This window comes from Vulpes vulpes, chromosome 15, assembly GCF_048418805.1.
Source record: "Vulpes vulpes isolate BD-2025 chromosome 15, VulVul3, whole genome shotgun sequence".
Taxonomy (NCBI): Eukaryota; Metazoa; Chordata; class Mammalia; order Carnivora; family Canidae; genus Vulpes; species Vulpes vulpes.
The window spans coordinates 3,037,598-3,056,283 of record NC_132794.1 but is presented as its reverse complement, the minus strand read 5'-3'; the positions used below and the strand labels follow the sequence as shown (position 1 = coordinate 3,056,283).

The following is an 18,686-nucleotide window of genomic DNA, read 5'->3' as shown; positions in this document are numbered from 1 at the left end:
CAACTCCATAAAATAGCTAATATTTTTATGGGGATTACTTTAAATTTAATAAAGTAGGGCAAACAGTTTAGTTATCCAACCCAAGAGCACAGAGGCCTTTTCATTTATTCAAGTCTTCTTTAGGGTCTTCAAAGACTTAAAATTTTCATTATAGGGGCCCCCTGGTGGCTCAGTCAGTTGGGCATCTGCCTTCAGCTCAGGTCGTGATCACAGGGTCCTGGGATTGAGTCCGCATTGGGCTCCCTGCTCAGCACGGAGCCTGCTTCTCCCTTCTCCTGTGCTCTTTCTCTCAAATAAAATCGTTTAAAAAAAAAAAAAAGTGTTCATCACAGGAGTCTGCACATTTCTTAATCTCATTTCTAAGCAAACCCTTCTTTGTTGCTATTTTAAATGGAATTTTTATTATGTCTTCTGTTTATTGTGTATATGGTATATGGAGACTATTTTCTGTTAGTTTTGTATCCAGCGACTTCACCGCATTTTGGTTAGATCACTGACTCTGGGGTTTTCCAGATACACCATGTCATCTGCAAGTAGAGATGGTGTGACTTCTTCACCAGTTGTGATGCCTCTGATCGATGGATTCCTCTCGTGCAGGTGCACGAACACCCCGAGGGCCATGCTGGAGAGGGGCGGACACTCTCGCCTTGGTCCTGATCTTAGCGGAAATGCCTCCGGTCTCTTCACACAGTAAGATGTAGGCTTTAGGATGAAGGTATATAATGTTACCAGGCCAAAGATGTATCCTTCAGAAGGTTGACGACATATGTGAATGTGCTTATTGCCACTCACCTGCACACTTGAACACGGCTAAAATGCCAGATTACATGTGTCTTCACCACGATCTGTAAAATATCCCTCAATTCCCATTTTCTTGAGTATTTTTCATCAAGAATATTGAGTTTTGTAAAAGACTGGTATCTATGGAGATAAGCGTGTGAATTTTTTCCTCAGATGTGTTAATATATTATAGGAATAGATCTCCTAATTTTGAACAAACCTTACATTTTGAGGATAAATCCTTCTCAGCCATAGGGTATTATTTTTAAGTGGTGCTAGATGCCGGCTGCTGAGATTTACTATGTTTGCATTGCTACTCATCACTGATACCAGTACATTATTTTTTTCCTTTATGCTGTCTTTACCTGGTTTAAGTATCCAAGTATACTTGCTTCCCAAAAAAGAATTAGGAAGTAGGGGATCCCTGGGTGGCTCAGCGGTTCGGTGCCTGCCTTTGTTCCAGGGCGCGATTCTGGAGTCCCGGGATTGAGTCCCACATCAGGCTCCCGGCATGGAGCCTGCTTCTCCCTCTGCCTGTGTCTCTGCCATTCTCTCTCTCCCTCTCTGTCTACCATGAATGAATAAATAAAATCTTTACCAAAAAAAAAAAAAAAAAAAGAATTAGGAAGTGTTCCTTTTCAATCCTGAAATACTCTGACACACTAGGACTATCTGGACCTTGAAGTTTGGTAAAATTCCCTTGCAATTATCTGGGCCTATGGGGTTTTTCTTGTTGTTGTTTTTTTTTTTTTAAAGATTTTATTTATTTACTCATGAGAGGCAGAGACTCAGGCAGAAGGAGAAGCAGGCTCCATGCCAGGAGCCCGACGTGGAACTCGATCCCGGGACTCCAGGATCACGCCCTGGGCCAAAGGCAGGCACTGAACCGCTGAGCCACCCAGGGATCCCCAGGGCCCATGGTTTTTCAGGGATAGTTTCTTAATACCTCTATTAGTCTGTATACTTATTTTTAAAATCATGCTATTCACATTGCGTGCAGTGACCTGCTTTACAACAAGCACCTGCTTACATCTGTGGTATCAGCTTTACGGACCTCTGGATATTTCACTGTTAGGTTCAAAGCAACTTCACACCAGGAATCAACTGCCAAAATACAGGGACCCTGGGCGTGCAGCCCCAGGACTGCGAGGACAGTGCTGCGTTACAGAAGACTGGGCTCACTGCGCCATACGGACCATGAGCACGCTGCGTTACAGGGACCAAGGGCACGCTGTGTTATAAGTCAGACTCGATTGGGCAAGTTTAACTGGGCACGGGTCCAGCACGTGTATATGGTGCTATTTCTGCTCTTGGGGTCAGATTAAAAAAACTGGGGAATGGAGGCAAATAATCACAGGATCTTAAGTGAAGGATAGTGCTTCCTTGTTTGCTTTGCAAAACAAGCCCCGTATGCTGAAAGGATAAGGTAGCACTTTGCACTGGACCTAAAAACCACTTCCTTTTCTTTCATTAGAGTATTTCACACAAGGAGCAGAGGCTCTGTGCCGAGCTGCTTGTGAGGCAGGTTTCAGTCTGCTGGCTTCTCCAGCTGATGGTCTGTATACCATCTCCTCTGGCCCTGGAAGTGCAGGCTCACGAGAGCGTTTTCTCTGTCGTCACTGTCCCTGCGCATGCCGCCCCACATGAGCCACCCGGCAGGACACATGGACGCAGGTCCCGGTCCCTGCAGACACGCCAGGACCCTGAGCAGGCTCTTCCCCCTCCAGACATCTTCCCTCTCCCAGCATGCCAGCAAAAAAAAAAACAAAAACAAAAACCAGAGGAGCCATGAAAACAGCTTTATTATTCTAGTTTTTTCATTTCTTTGTCACGAAATTGGAACCAGCAAAGCAGAACACCAAATGTAGGGCTTGCAATTTTCTGCTTCAAAAACTGGCAAACCCCACTGAGAATCCTAGAAAGTGCCACTTTGCTTTCATTTCACAGTAAAAAGCCAGGCTTGGGGAAAAAAAACTGAACAGCCTCTGACATGGAATCTGTTTCTGCCCACGTCTGCCTCCCGTGGGGCACCTGTGTCCTCATAGGGTGGCAGGGGTGCTGGTTCTGCCCTCAACCCCACACTTCTGTCCCCCCCTTCCTGAACAGACTCCTTCAAAGCTACACAGAGTGGAGAAAACCTTTCTGAATACAGCATGACACCCAGAAGTCATAAATAAAAAGATAAATTTGGCTACCAAAAAATAGTCTGTACTAAAAAACAAACAACATTTAAAAAGCCAAAAGGAGGGGTACCTGGGTGACTCAGTGGGTAAGCATTTGCCTTCAGCGCAGCGCATGATCCCAGGATCCAGGAATCGAGTCCCCATCAGGCTCCCCACAGGAACCTGCTTTTCCCTCTGCCTCTGTCTCTGCTTCTGTGTCTCTTGTAAGTAAAATCTTTTAAGAAATAAAATAAAAAGCCAAAAGGAAAATTGGTATAATTTTGCAATTTATATAACAGGCTAGAAAGATCACTTTCAAATCAGTCCCCCACTCTCCCCAAAATACACCGAAGAACAACCCAGCAACATCATTCACAGACAGTTCAAAGACAGATGCTCTATCTCATGTACCACAAAATACGTGTAAATTAACACTGCAATGCAGACTTCTGCCTCTGAGCACGGGGAACATGGTGGCTCTGAATCACCCTCCTGTCACAACCACGTGGAAGAGCATAGGTCAGTGGTCCCTAAAACAGGCCACATCCTTGACTTGCACCTAGAAGTAACACCCTGACTACAACACTGAAGCACGATGACTTCCCAAGTCAAGGTGGAGACTGGAACTTAGACAAGGCATATCGAATCTGGGCCAGAGTCCAGGGGAAGTTCTGAGAAAGGGGTCCTCGCACGTGGCTGCACCCCACGAGGCCACAGAAAGTGAGTCTTGATGAACAATCCCCAGACCAAGGAATCACAGCGCGTAGACTCCATGAACTCACAGGGTGTCCAGCGGGGACTAGTCCAGACCCATCCTAATGAGCTCAAACCCCTGGCTTCATCACAGCTCGCCCGCTGTCAGGACAAGTGAACCATTCTCTAAAGGAACATAACAAAATCTCAGCACTCAGTCAACCAGAAACTTTCTGGATGTTCTCAGTCGCTGAAGCATGTGTCCAATAAGCAGAAGATAAATAGTCAACAGAAGCAGACCCCCAAGTGATGAACGTGCTGGAAATAGCAGAAAGGGGAAACAGTTATTCTAAACAAGCTCCAAACAATCAAGGATATTTTTTTAATGAGTATAAGAGAAGTAGAAAAACATTTTTTAAAAAGCAAAAACAAAAATTAAGTAAAAAGCAAACTTACAAAGATGAACATTATAGTATTTTTTTAAGGACTTTATTTATTCATAAGAGACACAAAAAGAGAGGCAGAGACACAAGCAGAGGGAGAAGTAAGCTACCTGCAGGGAGCCTGATGCGGGACTCGATCCCAGGAACCTAGGATCACGTCCTGAACTGAAGGCAGATGCTCAACCACTGAGCCACCCAGGTGCCCCTCTTTTCTTTTTTTTAAGGATTTTATTTTTAAGTAATTTCTACACCCAACATGGGCTCAAACTCACAACCGCAAGATCAAGAGTCACATGCTCTACTGGCTGAGCCAGCTGTGCGCCTGTAAAACTTATATTATCTGATAGGGAAAATACTTGGCCTTGGACTAACAGCAGCCGAGATGCCACAGCAGAAAAGATCAGGAAACCTGAAGGTGTAGAAAGAGAATATACCTGAGATGAGGCATAAACAGAAAACAGCCTGAAGCAGAGGAGCTGAGGCTTACCAACTGGGGTGTCCACACAAAACAGTCTGAAATACAAGAACCTGAAATTGCAGATGGCATGCTATTTGATGAACAATACCTAGAATTCCCAAATTCAATAAAAACTGCAAATCCACAGGCCTAAGAAAGTCAACAAGCTGTAAACGGGATAAACACATGCACCCCCCAAAGCTAATCATGATCAAAGGATAGAAAACCAGTGAAGAGAAAAATCTTAAAAGCAGCCAGAAAAAAAAAAAAAAAGATGCATTTTCATTTATGTTGGAAAATGAAGAATGTATTTCAGTCAAGAGGTAGAAACCACACAAATAATCTGAAGAAAAGAAAATCTAATACAAAGATTTCTTGAGTAGTCACAGGGCTATCCAGGGAAGTGTAAGCGGACTGCAGAGAAGAGAGGAATGTGAGGTCTGGGAGCAGCATCCCAGCAGGGCTGAGATTCGAACCTGGTTTGAAGGCGTAGCTACGATGCATCGGAGGCCAGGGTGGGCAAGCAGAAAGCCTCCCGCCAGGGAACCCCAACACTGGCTGGGAAGATGCCCACTGGGACACCAGCGAGATGGGCTAACCAGCAGCTGCAGGTGCCAGGATACCTGCCACGCAGACCCACCGGGAAGCCGCCCAGTGCCTGATGTCATGGAGCATCACACAGAGCCGGAGCCTGGGATAAAGCACTTAACCCCAGAGCAGCAGCCCATCCTCCTGCAGTGAGCTCCCAGCTCTCTCTACTGACCAAGCTCGCCATCGTGCCAAGACTCGACAAAGGAATATACAGAGTCCAGCAGCAGGGTCACAAAGCCAGGCACAGGAGGACACATGGGCCCTGAGAGGCAATGCAGCAACAACTAGCACAGACGGAAACAGACCGCAGGCCAGGAGACGAGGCAGGAATGCTGCTAATGCAATGAAAGCATTTTTTTTTTTTTTGGAAGTTTTTTTTAAAACTAATTCCCTTGGGGCACCTGGGCGCTCAGTGGTTGAGCGTCAGCCTTCAGCTCAGGTCATGATGCTGGGGTCCTGAGATCGAGTCCCAAATCGGGTTCCCTGCAGGAAGCCTGCTTCTCCCTCTATCTATGACTCTGCCTCTCTCTGTATCTGTCATGAATGAATAAATTAAAAATCTCAAATAAATAAATAATAAACTATCCCCCTGAACCATATCCAGTAAAAGTATCTGTAATGGTGAAGGGCATAAAAGCAGTCAATAACCCTCCCAATACATGGCACTGGGCAGATGGATGTCCATAAAAAGGAACTCATAGTGGGTCAGGGACTTAAACGTAAAATGTAAAATTATGAACTTTTAGAAAACTCATAGGAGAAAAGTTCTAGAATCCAAGTCTCAGCAGAGTTCTTAGACTTGACGCCACAAACATCATCCCATTCAGAGGAAAAAAAAGAGAAACCAGATCCTGGCAAAGTTAAACATGTTTGCTCCACTGAAGACCCTACGTGAAGAGGATGAAAAGACACATCACACAGCAGAGAGGTCTACAAACCATGCACCAAGCAAGCAACGTGACTAAAGGACTCTCACAGCAGAGAAATAAAACACAGTCCATCAGAAAATGACAGCTGAGGGCACGAAGCAGGGCAGTCGCCAGAATGAGCACTGTGTGCTAGATGCAGCTGATCAATCAATAACAAGCTCCATGTTGACTCAATTGAACTTAAATTAAAAAAAGAAAGAAAATGACATGAGATGTGAATAGACATCTCACTGAGTCGGCCACACACAGCTTGTCCACAGATGGTCGACACCAGCGCCAAGAGGGAAACAAAAATTAGAACCACAAGGAGGTAACACTACACACCTGTCAGACGGCTAAAATTAAAAACAGGGACACACCAAATGCTGGTGAAGATGCAGAGAAACCGGGTCAGCCACACATTGGCGGTAAAGACATAAAATGGTGCAGCCACTCGGGGAAACAGTGGGGCACTTTCTGACAAAGCTACACATGTGCTTTATACAACGCCTCAGGTGTACTTTGGGGCTTCATCCCAGTGACATGAAAACACATTTACACACACACACACACTCCCATACACAAATAGTCACAGCAGCTTTAGAGATAATGATCAAAAATGGGAAGTAGGGGCACCTGGGTGGCTCAATCAGTGAAGGACCTGCCTTCGCTCCGGTCATGATCTCAGGCTCCTGGGATCGAGCCCCACGTCAGGCTCTCTGTTCAGCGGGGAGTCTGCTTCTCCCTCTCCCTCTGCCTGCTGCTCCCCCTGCTTGCATGGGCACTCTGTCAAATAAGTAAAATCTTTAAAAAAAAAAAAAAAAAAAGGGAGGGGTAAGACAGGCAACAGGCCACTGTGAGGCACACAGCCTGGAAGCCAGAACAACAAAGTGGCCCATCCGCATGAGAACGCTCCAGGGCCATCAAGAATAAACTGTGGATGAAACCAGCAACTTGCATGGGTCTTCAGAAAACTGTGCTGAAGGAAAGAAGCCAATTTCAAAGGCTTACAGGCTGTATGGCCCCGTCTAGATCAAATTCTTGAAACGAGCGGATTATGGACACAGAGCACGGGTCAGGGGTTGCTGGCAACGGAGCAGGGCAGGAAGGGGCACTACAGCGACAGCGGGCAGCACGGGGGACCCAGTGACGGGAATGTCTGTCCTGACTACAGTGTTCATGTGAGTCTGTACGTGGAAACACTGCACAGAACCCACACCCCACACAGAGGAGCACGTGCAGACTCCAGGAGCTGAGTGGGAAGGACAGGCTGTATCCACCTGGTGTTAACCCAACAACTGTTAATGCACAATAATCTCAAAATAAAAAGATGTTTCAAGTGAAGCTAACAAAGTTGTGTTTTGTTTTGTTTTTAGAAGGACTCCTCAGCAGGGGAGCTGCGTAACCCGGATCTCACAGGGAATGAACAGCACCAGAAACAGCAAACATGTAGGAAAATGTAACTTTTTTCTCCTTTTCAATCTCTTGAGAAGATACAGGACTCTATACACTGCTGTCCAGCAGAACTTCCTGCAATGGAAGAAGCGTGCCCTCCCCATGCTGCCCAACACGGCGGGCACTGCCACACATGGAACACGACTAGTGGGACTGAGGGAGCAAATGTGGACACTCATCTCATTTTAATGGTTTCCAGCAAATAGCTCCATGTAAGACAGGACAGGTAGAAAGCAGAAATCATTACAAGTGACTGCAGATCTTACAAATGGAGTAAAAGTGACTACAGTCTCGGGGTCCCTGAGACACCTCCTGGTCTGGTGACCCCAGGGCTCGGCACATCACCATATCCCACAACTGGGATTTACTAAATAAAGGACACAAAGCACAGTCGACACAGGGAAAACACGAAAGGATGTCCGAGGACACACGGCATAGTACCAAGAGTCCTTTCTCAGTGGACATGTGATGTGCTTCATGCCAACAGTGACTGGTGACAAGCATGAAGTGTCGTGGCCAGAGAAGTGCATGAGAGCTGGTGCCCTGCGTTTTCAGTGAGAGGCGGCCTCTACCTGCCACGTGTGACAACTCCAGTCTGCCGGAGGGAAGCAGGGCCTTTACCCCTGGGCCGTCGCAAACCGCACGGAGCACACTGTCCGGGCAGCTCGGTTCTGGGAGCCACTCAAGGCAACCACCAACCAGGCCAGTTCCCAGACCCCGGCTGAGGGTCACACTGTGCCGAGGGCCATGCTGTGCCGAGGGCCATGCTGTGCCGGGCCTGTCACGTTACCACCTGCCGGGAGGGGAACTTAGCAGAGTATTTACTGCAAAGCTCTCCCGCTACACTACCCGTGAACTGAAGTGTTATGAAGGCAGTGACGGGTGAAAGCTGCGTATTTAAATACTAATCACTGGCTCAGCAATTGAACATCTGCCTTCAGCTCAGGGCATGATCCTGGGGTCCCGGGACCGAGTCCCACATCAGGCTCCACCCAGGAAGCCTGCTTCTCCCTCTGCCTGTGTCTCTGCCTCTCTGTGTCTCTCATGAATAAGTAAAACTTTTAAATAAATAAATACATGCTGGGAAGCCCGGGTGGCTCAGCGGTTTAGCACCGCCTTCAGCCCAGGGTGTGACTCTGGAGACCCGGGATCGAGTCCCATGTCGGGCTCCTGCATGGAGCCTGCTTCTCCCTCTGCCTGTGTCTCTGCCCCTCTCTCTCTCTCTCTGTCTCTCATAAAGAAATAAAATCTTTAAAAATAAATAAATACATGCTAAAAATGAAAAAAAAACCTGTATTTAATAAACCTAAAAATAGATTAAAATGAGATATTAAAGAACTATTCAATTCATAAGGAAGCTGGGAAATAAGGGGAAGGGAGCAAAATGTATAGGACAAGGAAGAAACAAGTGACAAGATGACAGTACACGCCACGAGTTAACTGCACGTAAACGGCCTACGTCCCCTCGGAACACCACTGGCCATGCGGGACCACTGAGCACCAACACCTAGCTAATCAAAACTGGAGTGGTGCTAGAGATGAAATACAGACCAGATTTCCAACAATTAGAATTAAAAATAAAAAATAAAAGTTTGAGTAATTGTATAGAGCCCACGTTGAAATATTTTGGCTGTATTCAGTGAAATAAACTGTGTTCTCAAAATTAATTTCACCTTTTTAGAAACTTTTCAAGATTACTGGAAAAAAAAATTTTTTTAAAGACTGAATTTATTTTTTCATGAGAGAGACAGAGAGAGTCAGAGACACACACAGGCAGAGGGAGAAGCAGGATCCCAGATCTCCAGGATCACACACCCTGGGCTGAAGGGGACACTAAACCACTGAGCCACCCCGGCTGCCTACTACTGGAAATTTCTGAATTACTTATGTGGCTCAGGTGGTGTCTGCACTGAAATCCAGTATTTTGGAAATTAAAATATGTTGTCTGCCAAAAAAAAAAAAAAAAAAAACCCTTAAGATTTATTATAGAGAGAGCAAGAGCACACAGAGGAAAAGGGAGAAGCAGACTCCCCATTGAGCAGGGAGCCCGATGTGGGGATCCATTCCAGGACCCTGAGATCATGACCTGAACTGAAGGCAGATACTTCACCGAGTGAACCACCCAGGTGCCCCAACAAGTCCACTTTAAATAATAAATGTACACATCTAAGAAAAGCAATGAGGTGGGAAAGGACTCAGTGGTCAAGACATTTAAGCTGCGTGGAGATCACATGCTCCCATCCTATTACACTGTAAACATCTCCCCTACCTGGCCAATGGACAGACACATCTAACCATGGAAATGATTTTTTTTTTCTGTTACTATGCCTCTACACCAGTAGGTTGGGTTCAGTAATAGATGTGAGGCCTTTCAGCTAGAAAAAAATACACAAATAATAAAATAAATAAATAAAAGGAATGGAATCAAGTATGCTTAGACCACAATGGAATTAAAACAAGAATTCCATAACATAACAAAACAAATCTGAAAGAAAAAAATCCAATTTTTGAAAACTAAACCATACTTCCAAATAACCCAGAGATGAAAGAAATCACAAGGGAAATTAGGATTCAGTCAACAGTGCCATAGGAAATTGGACATCGCTCTCCATCCATGTCAGAGTGGCGCCTCCAGAACAGCTTGCTTCAGGCCGGCCAGCCGATGCTGGCTACTGGCAGGAGGCCTGGGCTCCTGGCCACGTCAACCCCTTCACAGGCTGCTCGGGCATCATCACCACCTTGTGGCTGGCAGCCCCCAGAGTGGATGATCCAAGGGTTTCTTTAAGGCGCCCTTGCTGAGAACAAGATCAATTTTAAGTCTGGACACGATATGGGCAGCATCACCGGCTCCCACACCCCAGGCTATTAACTTCCAAGTTTATGCCTCTGCAAGATTGAACCCCGTCACAGTCCAGATGCTGAGGGTTGATAGGCCCCAAATTTTTACAGCCTGCAGCGGGGCGGGGTGAGGGGGGGTTGAATTAACAGGCCAGGCAGAACCGTCTAAGTGAAACATATGCAGAACTATGAGCCAGCAGTTCTCAGTGTATACCTAACAGAAATGTTTACATATGTTCCCAAAGAAAGGACCAGAATGTTCATGCAGCCAAACTTTGGAAATCATCCAAAAGCCCACTGACAGAACGGATATGCTGCTGCAGGATGCTATGCAGCAATGAGAGTGAACCATCTCCAATCCTAAGCCAGAAGGGTTGAGCCAAAGTGGCCTGAAGCAACAAAAGGAAAGCTGTCTGCTGGCCCCAGGGGGGCTGGGGGTGGGTGGGGCTCTCAGCTCTCTGGTGGGCTCATCACACATGTGCATTCAGCTGGTGACAGAGTACACGCACCTTCCAGCTGTACTTGAATCAAAACGCACACAGACCAAAAAAGTGCTGAGAATTAAGAAATAAGAATAACCGGATTTTCTTCAAAGGATTTCATTTATTTTAGAGGGAGGGAGGGAGGGAAAGAGAGGGTGGACGAGTGTTCACACATGTGTGCACATGTGGTTGGAGGGGCAGAGGGAGAGACGCAATCCCAAGCAGGCTCTCCACTGAGCACAGAGCTGGACATGGGGCTCAATCTCACAACCCTGAGATCAAGACCTGAACCGAAATCCAGAGTCAGACACTTAACTGACTGAGCAACCCACTCAGGGGCCCCACGACAACCAGATTTTGTAAATCAGTAAATGAGCTGGGGCCGCCTGGCTGGCTCAATAGAGAGTGCAACTCAAGAGTTGGTTCAAGCACTACGTTGGGCACAGAGATCACTTAAAAATCTTTTAAAATCGGGCAGCCCAGGTGGCTCAGTGGTTTAGCGCCGCCTTCAGCCTGGGGTGTGATCTTGGAGTCCCCGCACAGAGCCTGCTTCTCCCTCTGCCTGTGTCTGTACCTCTCTCTGTCTCTCTCGTGAATAAATAATTAAAACCTTAAAAAAAAAAAAAAAAACACCAAAACCTAAAACACATAAAACTAGAAAGAACAGAAAATAGGAGATGAATGAAATAAAAGAGGTGTACAAGGAAGCTAAACCCTGGGCTCCCCTAGCAGCTCAGCAAACCAAACTACAAACACGGGCTCCACCTTGGGAGCCAGCTGGCGGTGGGCCCGCAGTCGCAGCAGGTCAGCCAAAGGAGGAGCAGGCAAGAGACTGGACGCCTCCAAACAGCCATGGTCACCACGGGACAGAGTTCAGACAAACATCTGGGGCAACTGGGAGCCTCGGGGCGCAGACTAGTTACCAGTCAGGGTCCCCAAGAATACAGCCCTCACCGTCTGAGAGACCAACTCCAGTGGCGAGGACATGGTTTCGGGACAAGGAGGCCACTTCTGCCCCAAAGGGCTGCAGCCCTTCAGGAAGGCCTGCTGCAGCAGAAGGGTGCTGCCCTCCCTCCTCCCACCCCCACTAACACCCCACCTCTGCCTGCTGCGGGAGCTGGAGTCCCTGTGCGCCAGGGCAGGCCAGGAAACAAAGGCAACCACAGGGCTGACAGAGCACGACCCACCCGACGGCATCCTCACGGCTGTCGGCTGTTGGCAGCAGGCGGCTCTCAGCTCTCTTGAGCACCCAGACTGCAGCAAGAAAGCAGAGGAAAGCAGCAGCTGGCAGGAGTGCGGGATGGGGGAGAAGGGTGCCCGGCGGGTCCCTGCCACAATTAGGGGCCAGGAGCGCTTGGTCTCAGTCATGCACGCACATGACGGTGACAAGAATGAAAGTGACTTTTTTTTAAGATTTTACTTTTAATAGAGAGAGGAGAGCACAAGCAGGGGGAGCAGCAGAAGGAGCAGACTCCCCGCTGAGCAGGGAGCCCGACCTGGGGCTCCATCCACCCCAGGACTCTGGATCATGACCTGAGCTGAAGGCAGGCACTTCACCTGAGCCACCCAGGTGCCCCGGAATGACAGACATCTGAAACCACCACGGGAAAGACAGTGATGGCCATGGCCCCCCTCCAGCTCCGTTCTGATCCTGACCAGCTGCTCGAGATCTGCCTCGTAGGGCAGGCACGTCTGAGTCTCCCCTTCAGGCACAAGAGGACCCACCTTACACACCCCCCAGCTCCCAACCTGACCCTGTTTCAAAGACACCTACCCACAAGGCACACAATGAGTGGTGAGAAAAGGTCTTGTCTTTCATAGAAGATGACGATTTTGTTCTGTCTTTAAAGAAATTAACCAGTTCATTTTAAAACTATGAGGACTTAAAATGAATTTTAAAGAAGGATCGACAAACTTCTCCATCAGAGCTGGGTCGTAAATACCTTGGACTCTGCTGGCCATTTGGTCTCTGTGGCAACTGGCCCAGTCTGCTGCTGGAGCACAGACGGAAACCGTACCTAAACCAACAGGCACAGCTGTGTCCCAGTAAAATTTTATTTAAGGATGCTGGAATTTGAACCACGTATATTTTAATACGACATGAAATAATATCTTTTGATTTGTTTTCAACCCTTTAAAAACGTAGAAGCCATTCCTAGCTCACAGGCCATATAAACTCAAGCAGCGACAGGACTTGGCCTGCAGACCACTTCACAAGACACTGGAAAGGCCAAACCTAAATTTCTCCTAAACCAAGAATTTCAAAGCAGGTTGTCAATGAGAACAGAGCTAACGAGGTCCCTTGAGGCAGACCCCAGCACCCCCATCCTGTCCCAAGCACGCCCCCTCTGCTCCTGGAGCTCTACCCAGCAGTCCCCCCGTGGGGAGGGGCCCCAAGCAGTCCACACACAGCAGTACTTTCAGATCAGTGTGTAAAACAAAACAAGGCACTCAGGGAAAAGCTGGAGCTTTCCAGCTCCTGACACACAAAATAATCTATGTACCCCAAGAAAGCCCACTCCGAATTCATCACGGACATACACGGGTTTTCCCATGTTTGAGACCGATCACTGGAAAGCGGGTAAAAGCATGGATAAGCAAATCAGCAGACGCATCTATAAAGCCCAACCACCAAAACTCTTTCATCCCAGAAAATCAACATTTCCGTCATAAACAGTACACTTGTCAAAAATGGTTTTGCTCCATGTATTCTGAATCAGTTCCAAATGTTGCCGTTACACATTTCCCGAAGCTGCAAAAAGCTCATCTTTATTGATCAGTGATTAGAATTCAGCCAACAGCCCCAGTCTCTGCCTCGTGTGCACAGAGGTCACGTGGAAACTGCAAACATACATGACGGCCTCAACCATCTCCCTGGAGAACTCAGTTCCAGCCGGGGCTCCTGGGTCCTCATATACCCCGAAATCTGCCCGGTCTGCGCCCTACTTCCCCACTAAGGCTGCATCGCGGTGGCGGCAGCTGCATTTCCTGAGCGGACACGGCTCACCACGCAGGGACCCAGCCCCAAGCAGAACCCACAGCCAGCGGCCCCCCATGCTGGACGGTACGGTACACCACGTAGAGGGAGACATGGGGACAAAACGGGTCTATCGCACTGCCATAAACACATTTGGTGTGTGGGTCTCCCTGGGGAGGAAAACGCATCCAGCGTTAGGGGAACAGTGCAAAACCCACAGCCGCCGTGCTGCAGGTTCTGATTTCCTCCAATATGAAGAAAAAGTGCTTCGAGGCACTTGCACTACTCACTTGTAGTACCTCTATTTGAGTCACACGTGGCACAGCTTCCCTTCAGCCAGGGGGTGCCCAAGGTGCCAGGCAGAGGAGCCTCTGCTCAGCGGCAGAAGTTCTAGAGCCCAGGACACCAACCCGTTCTCTGGGACGGCCCAGCATGCGCTGAGCTGGTGCGGACCTGACTGCCACCAAGCATGGGTTGGGAACGACATCCCCCTTTTTGCTTCTTCAAGGGAGCCGCCAGCAGGGAGAGGGCGCAGCTGGTGTGGCTAGGACGGGCACCTCACAGATGCCTCCCCCGGCTTCATCTTCTTGGCCTGCCCGTTAGGCCCAGGGGGCGGGTTCTGTCGCCGCTTCTGCAGCCTCTCCTCCTTCTTCCTCAGGTAGGCGGTCACGTTGTCAAAGGTGGCCTTGTAGAGACCACTGAAGCCGACATCCACGCCAGCCATGCCTGCAAGGGAGCAACAAGAACAGAACCAGGTGAGATGGGAACCAGTATGCCCGTGAAACCCTGCTGCAGGGGGATTAACCCGGGACTTGCAGTGGACTTGCAGCGCCTGTTCCAAGGCACCCACACGATGCCCATCTCCTGGTGGCCATGCCACCTGGGCCTAAGATGGCTTGTAACCGAACAAAGCCTGGTCATGGCTGGGAGATGAGGCACAAGGGCTGTGGCTTGCGCACTCGTACTGGTGCTGTGAACCACCCCACGGGGGCCCCTGTGCTGGGGACTAAGGGCGGCCTCCAGCCAAGAGCCAGTGAGGGAGTCAGGCCCGTGGCCCAGCAGCCTAAGGGACCAGGTCGATGCCAACCACTCCATGCGCCTGGAATCATATCGCACCGTCAGGGAACCAGTCCTCTGGGGACTGCACTAGGACCCACACAAATAGTGAGATAAAAAGTAGTGTTTTCATCAAGTGCAGGCTATTTGTCACATAGCCGGGTAACAGATGCAGGTTGACCTACATGTCAAGGGCTGAGGGGCATGATGTCCACAGACCAGTCACACGGGGTCCACCTCATCCTGGCCAGAAACTCCTGGGTGCGCCTGTGCCCTGCACGGTGACCTCCCACTCGCTCAGGCTTCCCTACCCCTTCTGTGACTTTCAGGCTCAGCTGGCCTGCCTTCCCCGTGCTCTCCCCCTGCACCTTCCCTCACCCCTGCACCGTGAATAGGTTGTTTCATATACAGAAGCTCAGAGAAGGTAAGCCCGCCTTGTCCCACAAGCAGGACATGCTGGCCGCTGGCCCCAGGCCCCAGATGGGGGGATGGCACATGCCAGGCTGGGAGCAGGCTCATTAGCAACCCCAACACAGTCCTGCTACACATCAGTCTGACACTGTTGCTAAAGCAAATCCACACAGCACTAGGGAGAACGAAGGCCTGTCACCCTAAAAGGATGGAAATTAACCCCGGGACCCAGAACCAACAAATCATCACGAGACTGCCTTCCAGGAGACGTTTAGATCACTGCTAGTTGTCAACAGAAATTGAATTTATGGTTGAATCTCTCGAGTTCCAAGGAACTTGGACTTCTCTCTGGGGAATACTTTGAAAGATGTCTTCTGGGCAGTAATTTCTTTACTCAAATGAAGGCGTCTGACTCCCAATGCTGAGTTACCAGTCATCTGTCTGACAGTTGCTTTAAGTCTCTGCCTGAGAAAAGCATCACAGGGTCGCCAGAGGCTGTGTAACTAAGGGATTGCCTTCCTCTACCAATAGAAATAGAGCGAGATCTTGTCATCCTAATGTTCTTGAACAGGACTGAGGGTGGCACCCAAAGCTCACAATGGGCCCTCTGACGTGGCTCCGAAAGCCTGAACACTCCTCACAGACTATAGCACCATGAAGAGGGGTGTCCCCCGTCTCACCAATGCCTCTCCTCTTCCCTCTGTCTGGCTGTTCCTACTGGGACCCGCTCTGGGCCATGGAGACCCTTGGGCATGTCACTGACTGTCCCCATACCTAACCTTGTGGTCAGGAACCACATGCAGCTGTGGTCACTCAGAGCCAACAATTCGGAGTCTGTGACTCGCCCTGCCACTCCGTCTGAAAGCCCACCAGCTGCTGGCCCCATCCAGGGACACAGTGAGGCACAGCCCTGAAGGCAGAGAGGTAGACAGTACTCCAACTCTGACCCGGTTCCCACGCAGCTCAACTGTCCTGACACAGACGGCCCAAGTGTGTGTCAGCTCCTCACCGCCCCGACCAGCCGCAGGCCCTCTGGATGGGGACATGGGCACATGCCACACATCCTGGACTCTCGCCCACACAAGTGGCTTCCTACTATATACAGTATTCTACAATGTGGCCTTGTCCGTGGCCAGTGCTCGACATCATCCTGCAAAGCAGGCCAAAGTCACATTCTCACCTTCAAACATGGCCCAATTCTCCTGAACATGGGCGGAGACCTTCTTTAAAGAGGCATTTTCAGGAACAGCCTGAGAAGACAACGGAAAACGCTTACTGGAAAGAGGCAGGAGTGAAGCCCCAGAGCTGCCAGGAAAGGCACAGACAGACCTGCCAGGTGTGGTTCAGGCTGCTGGGCTAGGAGACACCTGCTCACCAAACCCGTGCACTTCAGGCAAAGCTGTCCTGCCTTGGCACACAGCAGTCACCACCTTATGTCAGGAGAATGACCTGTGACGTGGGCCGCCAGCATTCTATGCCTTGGCTTGTCACATGTGACCTTGTTTGTCTAAGAAGCCTGGCAGACACGACACATTACCAGCTAGTAGCATCCTGCTTGTCGCTATTTTTTTAGACTAAAATACCCAAAAGGTTCAGGGACATCTCCAAAGCCCTTGGTCAAGTAAGCCCTTATAAAGGATGAGCCAATCTGCAGAGAGCTGGCGTGCTTTGATTCTTCCCCCCAGTGTCCTAGGAGATTCGGGACAGGCAGGAGACAGCCCCACTTTACAGATGGAGCTGGCTCAGAAAAGGTGTAAGGTTCGCACGTCACCCAGTGAGGAGGGGCTCGCTCAGCCCGCAGCCCACGCACCTTTCTCCACCCCTGATTCCAGTGCCCCAGATACAAGGCCGTGCGAAGCCTGCCAACATCAAGGACACACAGCCAAGCCACACCAGCTGTTGGTTTCTCTGCTAAAAAGATGTGTGACCAAGACAATCACAAGAAAAATATGCCAATGAAGGAGACTACCCTGCAAAAAACACTGCAGGCGTTATGACATTAGATGAGCTGGCTGGGCACCCTGGCTCCCGAACCCACGTCACATGTCCTCCAGCTCCCCCCCCACACACACACCAAGGATGCAGCTCGCATCACCAAGACATAATCAAGCTTTAAGTGAGCACAGCTGTCACCCCCTGCCACCCCCACCACAGGTTTAGGGGCGGCAGGGGCCCAGCACGTCTCACCTGCCACTGGCCCCCCACAGGCCTGCAGAGCACAAGGGGGGCTTCCCGGTAGTCTTGCAGGACCCACAGTCCCTGGCTCTCTTCGAAAGCAATGTCCCACACTCTGTGCTGAAAATCCAGCTGCTGTTTGTAAACCAGCTGCTGTCTGGAGGCATCGAGCTGGAAGATGTAGACCACAGGAATACTTTCCACAAAGAAAGAGAGAAAAATTATTACAACTACCACAAGGCCCAGGAGGGTATCACCCCATAACATACTGTACCCACATCAGCCCCAAACAGAAGACCCAGCCACTGCCAACACCCTGCGAGCTCATGAGAGACTCGTCCAGAAGCACCCAGCTGAGCCTCCTCCCAATCTGAGAACCACAGGAACAGAGAGATGATGAGTCTAAGTCCCTGAATTGTAGGAAAGTGTGTCCTATGACGGGCCCAGTAGAGGACAAAGGACACCATGTGGAGAAGATGGCTATCCCACCTGCAGAGCAGCAGACAGCACGGGGTGCTGGGCTCGGGCACCTCCGCATCAGCACTCTCACCCAAGCTAAACCTGATCCATATTTTAAAACAAACTAAGATGCCCTCTGCAGGCTTGTTATAAGGACACATGACATGTGCAGAAACACCAGGACCCACCTGGCACATAAAAAACACTCAAGAACCCACTGGATGGCATGTGTCCCTGAAATCCTCCTCCTCAGCACCACAGGCCCTCGGGCGGGTCATACTGTGACCTTGGGTCGGGTGTGAGGGCTCTATCGGGTCTGGCCCTCGGGTGAGGCTGACTGAAGTGGATTCCGCAACTTTTCCTTGACCCTCACATGGGATTTTATCACACACAAATGATGAGCTGGAAGCTAGTGAATTTAAACAGCAAAAGGGCGCCACCCTAAAGAAAGGGAACCCACACCCATCATGCAACAGCAATCCTCACAGAGTGAAATTCACTGCGGGGACAGGTTGTATGAACAAGACCACCTGAAGCTCCCAGTGTAGGAGAGCCCACGGGGGCCAGTGGAGAGACCTGCGTATCCCCTCCCTCAGCGCCGGCGTGCAAGACCCCGAAGCAAAGCAGGCAGCACGTGAGCTCACCCACCAGTCACACAGCAGCGCCACGCAGCTCTCCTGGCTCCAGTAAGCGATCCTGGACGCAGCAAACCTCTGCAAAGAAAAGCAGCAACTTAACAGCACGTTAGCCTGTCAGGCTCCCCACTCTGGACTGTCCTGTTCAAGTGGAGTTTAGACAC

General features: G+C 49.6%; 1 protein-coding gene across 1 annotated transcript in view; it reads right to left on the bottom strand.

The window, feature by feature from the left end:
• Positions 1 to 2,565: 2,565 nt before the first annotated feature.
• The window catches only part of WDR4 (WDR4 tRNA N7-guanosine methyltransferase non-catalytic subunit), a 32,108-nt gene continuing 15,987 nt past the window's right edge, over positions 2,566 to 18,686 (bottom strand). Inside the window, exons 8-12 of the mRNA XM_072739651.1 lie at positions 18,536 to 18,600; positions 17,441 to 17,624; positions 16,434 to 16,503; positions 9,634 to 14,512; positions 2,566 to 6,670 (exon numbers count right to left, since the gene is read on the bottom strand). Of these exons, the coding sequence (XP_072595752.1) occupies positions 14,331 to 14,512; positions 16,434 to 16,503; positions 17,441 to 17,624; positions 18,536 to 18,600 (501 nt within the window). The 3' untranslated portion in view covers positions 2,566 to 6,670; positions 9,634 to 14,330. The remainder of the gene's footprint in view (positions 6,671 to 9,633; positions 14,513 to 16,433; positions 16,504 to 17,440; positions 17,625 to 18,535; positions 18,601 to 18,686) is intronic.